Raw genomic sequence first — 3,638 nt, 5'->3', positions numbered from 1 at the left:
AAAATTTTGCACGATTTAATTTAAAATGAGATTTAAATTTTTCACATAAAATCTAAATAGAAAAATATGAGGCTGCATTTCATTGCAGAGCATGATACTCTATGTGGTCTAGTTCCATTGCACGTCTGTTGACTTTAAAATGAGGTTACAATCTAGGAAGGGTGACTTTTCTTTGTATCCAATCAAATGATTTTCCTCTTAAATGATTGATCATCAGCATCATGAACCTAGACTTTCCCAGGAAAAAGCAATCCTTGAGATTCCAGTTTCCTCTGGTATAAAAAATGCCTCACAGGCTCACACTCCTCTGCAACAATCCCAACACACAGAACTTGATTAGTTCATTCACATCCATAGCCATAATGATGATGATGATGATGATGAACAATCTCTTACAAACCCTAATCATCGCCCTTATTGCAGCACTGATCATATCCATCTCAGATGCTTCTTCAGCTTCTTCATCATCATCATCATCATCTGCAGAAAACGACATTGCAGGGTTCGAAACGACGAAAGAGGAAGAAGAAGCTTTAAACAACGTTGGAGTGAGGCGATTCCTTGTTCAGCGGAAGAATATGGGAGGAAGCTCTTACTATAATTACAACATGAATTGCGACAAATTTCCCAGAGTTTGTCGTTTAAAGGGAAAATATGATAATGGAGGGCCAGATTGCTGCAAGAACAAGTGTGTGAATTTGAAGAGTGATAAGATGAACTGTGGGATGTGTGGGAGAAAGTGCAAGTACAATGAGATTTGTTGTAAGGGAAAGTGTGTGAATGCTTCATTCGACAGAAGAAACTGTGGAGGATGCAATAAGAAGTGCAACAAGGGAGAGTTCTGCGTTTATGGAATGTGCAACTACGCATAAATAGTACTACTGAAGATCACATCTTTAATTTCAACTTTAATCATATTCTATGTTAATTCTTTACTCAAATCAATAATGAAGTTGTCTTGTTTTTTTTTATTCTAATTTTTGTTTGATTGGCAAGCTCCTGCTTGCTAGTCAGGTTCGAACCTTGATTGTGCTCTGTGCATGGTACCCATGATTTTCTTTTTGGTGAAATAATCATATGGTAAAACTTTGCATGCAAATTAAAATATGTAGAATTACAACGAGGTCCTGAAAAAAAATAATTATCAGTAAGTCCCAATAATAAGTGAATAGCACTTATTACTTTGAAACTCGTTATTGCATGCTGCTTTGTTGTTACTGAAATTTTTAGTAATTATGCTCCTTACCTAAGACTTCATGACAATTCTCCCATTAAAATATGCGAGGCACGCACATCCCATGTTCATGAATAAATATAAGCACAGAGTACTCATCCTAATTTGAACAATCCAAATTAATTTTGGATTGTCTAGATTCAATTTAAGCTTTGTATGTTTTAAACTATTTTTTATTTTAATAAATATAGAATTTAAATAATGATAATTTTATAACTGAAACTTTTTTAAAAAGTAAATTTGTCATTGAAAAAAAAAATATAAATTAAAATTTTTTTGCCTATACCATCAAATATTATACTCCGAATGGTTCAAATGACAACAATAAATAACATTGCTTATTGTTGTAATGAGCAAAGGGTTAATAAAAATGCTTATGCCGGTATACTTTTCGTTTTTTTAAGAAAATCAAGAATCCCATCACCACTAAACTTTTTCTTAGTACGAATAAAGAGTATGTCCTCCTAACAGTAATCAAGTTTACTTCGTTGGCAAAATAAATTAAGTTTGCTTCCGGCATGAGAAAATCATATATTCTTTCCATTTCTATTTGTAAAAGTTTAACTAATTAGACTAAGAAAATTAATTCAAATTAGTGCATGTTCTTAAAATTATTTAATACTATACCATACTTTTTTGACCGGCAATAATATATACATCCTACTTATACTAACGGTAACATTGAAAAAATTATTTGTTTCACATATTTTGCAAATGACTTACAAATAAAAGTATGAAAAGTTTCTAGAAGATGACTTAAATATATATTATTATATATATGAAAGGGGGCTTTAAATTAGATAAATTAGTTTTGCCAATAAAACATATAGAAAGAAAAAATAATTATACTATTATAAAATGATTAAATAAAAGAGAGATTCGAAGCATCAAATTAACGGAGAAGAAATGTAATTATTTTGTTCTTGAAAATATGTATGTTTATTCTCCCTTTTTTTTTTCGCCAACGATGTATGTTTATGCTTTTGGTCCAAGTTTTTCTTTTTAAAAAATAGATTTAATTAAGTTTTAGAGTAAAGTACTCTAACTTCTCTTGTATTTTGTTCTTATTATATAGATCTTCTCTTTATTTTGAAAACATACACTTAGGTCCAAATCATTAATTTCATTAAAAATATTTTAAAAAGATGTCTTTTTAATTAAAATTTATGTTGCAATACTTTTTATTTACTAATTTATCCTTCATAATACTAAATCTCTAAATTTTTACAAACACTATTTTGAAAATTTTAAATTTTTTACCTTAATTTTTTCCTTTTTACAAATAGTTATTTTTTTAATGTTTTTATCAAATTAATCAGGACAAAAAATTAAGTAATTCACTTGATGTAAACATAAAAAATTGAATGAAAATTTGATTAATTCTTTAAATAAATATATAATCAATCAAATAGGTTATAAATATTTACAACAACCTTTTTTAAAATTTTAAATTTTAAATTTAAATGATTTATATAATTTCTCACACTCAAATAAGCATTTAAAACATCTTCCATCGATTTAAAAGAAACCTAAATAAATAAGGTTCAATATTTCATGAAAAATTAAAATTATATAGTTCTATAATATAATTAAAATTAATAACTAATAAATTTTACAGCATATAAAAAATTTTGAAAATATTTGTATTATAATTATTTTTTTGTTGTATTAAAAGTTATTTTTTTATAAATGTTATTTAAACATTTATATTAAGGAGAGATATTTTGGTCAAAATAAAATTTTAAAAGTCAAACTTAACGGTCAACTAATGATTGGATGGATGGAAGGAGATTTGTGTAATATACATTTTAATCTTAAAGAAAATTTATACTACCTCCGGTCCTAATTATAAGACCTAGTTGACTAATTTGAGGAGATTAAGGAAAGAAGTTAAGTTAGTTATTTGTAATAAATATGTGTTATTTTTCCTAAAATATCCTTACCAATTAACTATATTGGCTAGAACTATAATTATTAGAAGAACTACCTTAGGAAAAAATGTATAAATATGAGAGACAAAGTGGATTGAGGTCTTATATTTAGGACCAAAATAAAAGTCAAATAGGGTCTTATATTAAGGACTGGAGGTAGTATGCATTTTCAAAATAGAGAAAAGCTTTTTACAATTTACATAAAATAAAAAGGTAGTTAATGTATTTTACTTTAGATTTTAATATGAACTCGATCGTAGCAAGTCACATTACCTTAAAAAAACGAATTATATTTTTTAAAATGTGCAGACCAAATAGTTGACACATGAATATGTATTTTAAACCAAAAACCTTCATTTACATGACGGAAAAAATATATCTCTAGCTCTCTTAATTAAATTTCTTGATATGATATCACCAATCGAGAAATGATATGCCTGAAAACGCAACATCGGTCTTAATGTATACAAATA

The 3,638-nt window shown here is 27.3% G+C and overlaps 1 protein-coding gene across 1 annotated transcript; it reads left to right on the top strand.

Annotated features, from left to right (window-relative positions):
* The first annotated feature begins 284 nt into the window (after window positions 1-284).
* On the top strand, window positions 285-872 carry LOC114721363 (stigma-specific STIG1-like protein 3). The gene has a single exon (XM_028907182.1). The coding sequence runs from the start codon at window positions 285-287 to the stop codon at window positions 870-872; it is 588 nt and encodes a 195-aa protein (XP_028763015.1).
* Window positions 873-3,638: the final 2,766 nt, after the last annotated feature.

The sequence above is a fragment of the Neltuma alba genome, unplaced genomic scaffold, assembly GCF_004799145.2.
Source record: "Neltuma alba isolate B1F8T4 unplaced genomic scaffold, ASM479914v2 tig00012032_pilon, whole genome shotgun sequence".
NCBI lineage: Eukaryota > Viridiplantae > Streptophyta > Magnoliopsida > Fabales > Fabaceae > Neltuma > Neltuma alba.
The sequence above is the reverse complement of the archived record's forward strand: the minus strand, read 5'-3'. Positions and strand labels throughout refer to the sequence as shown.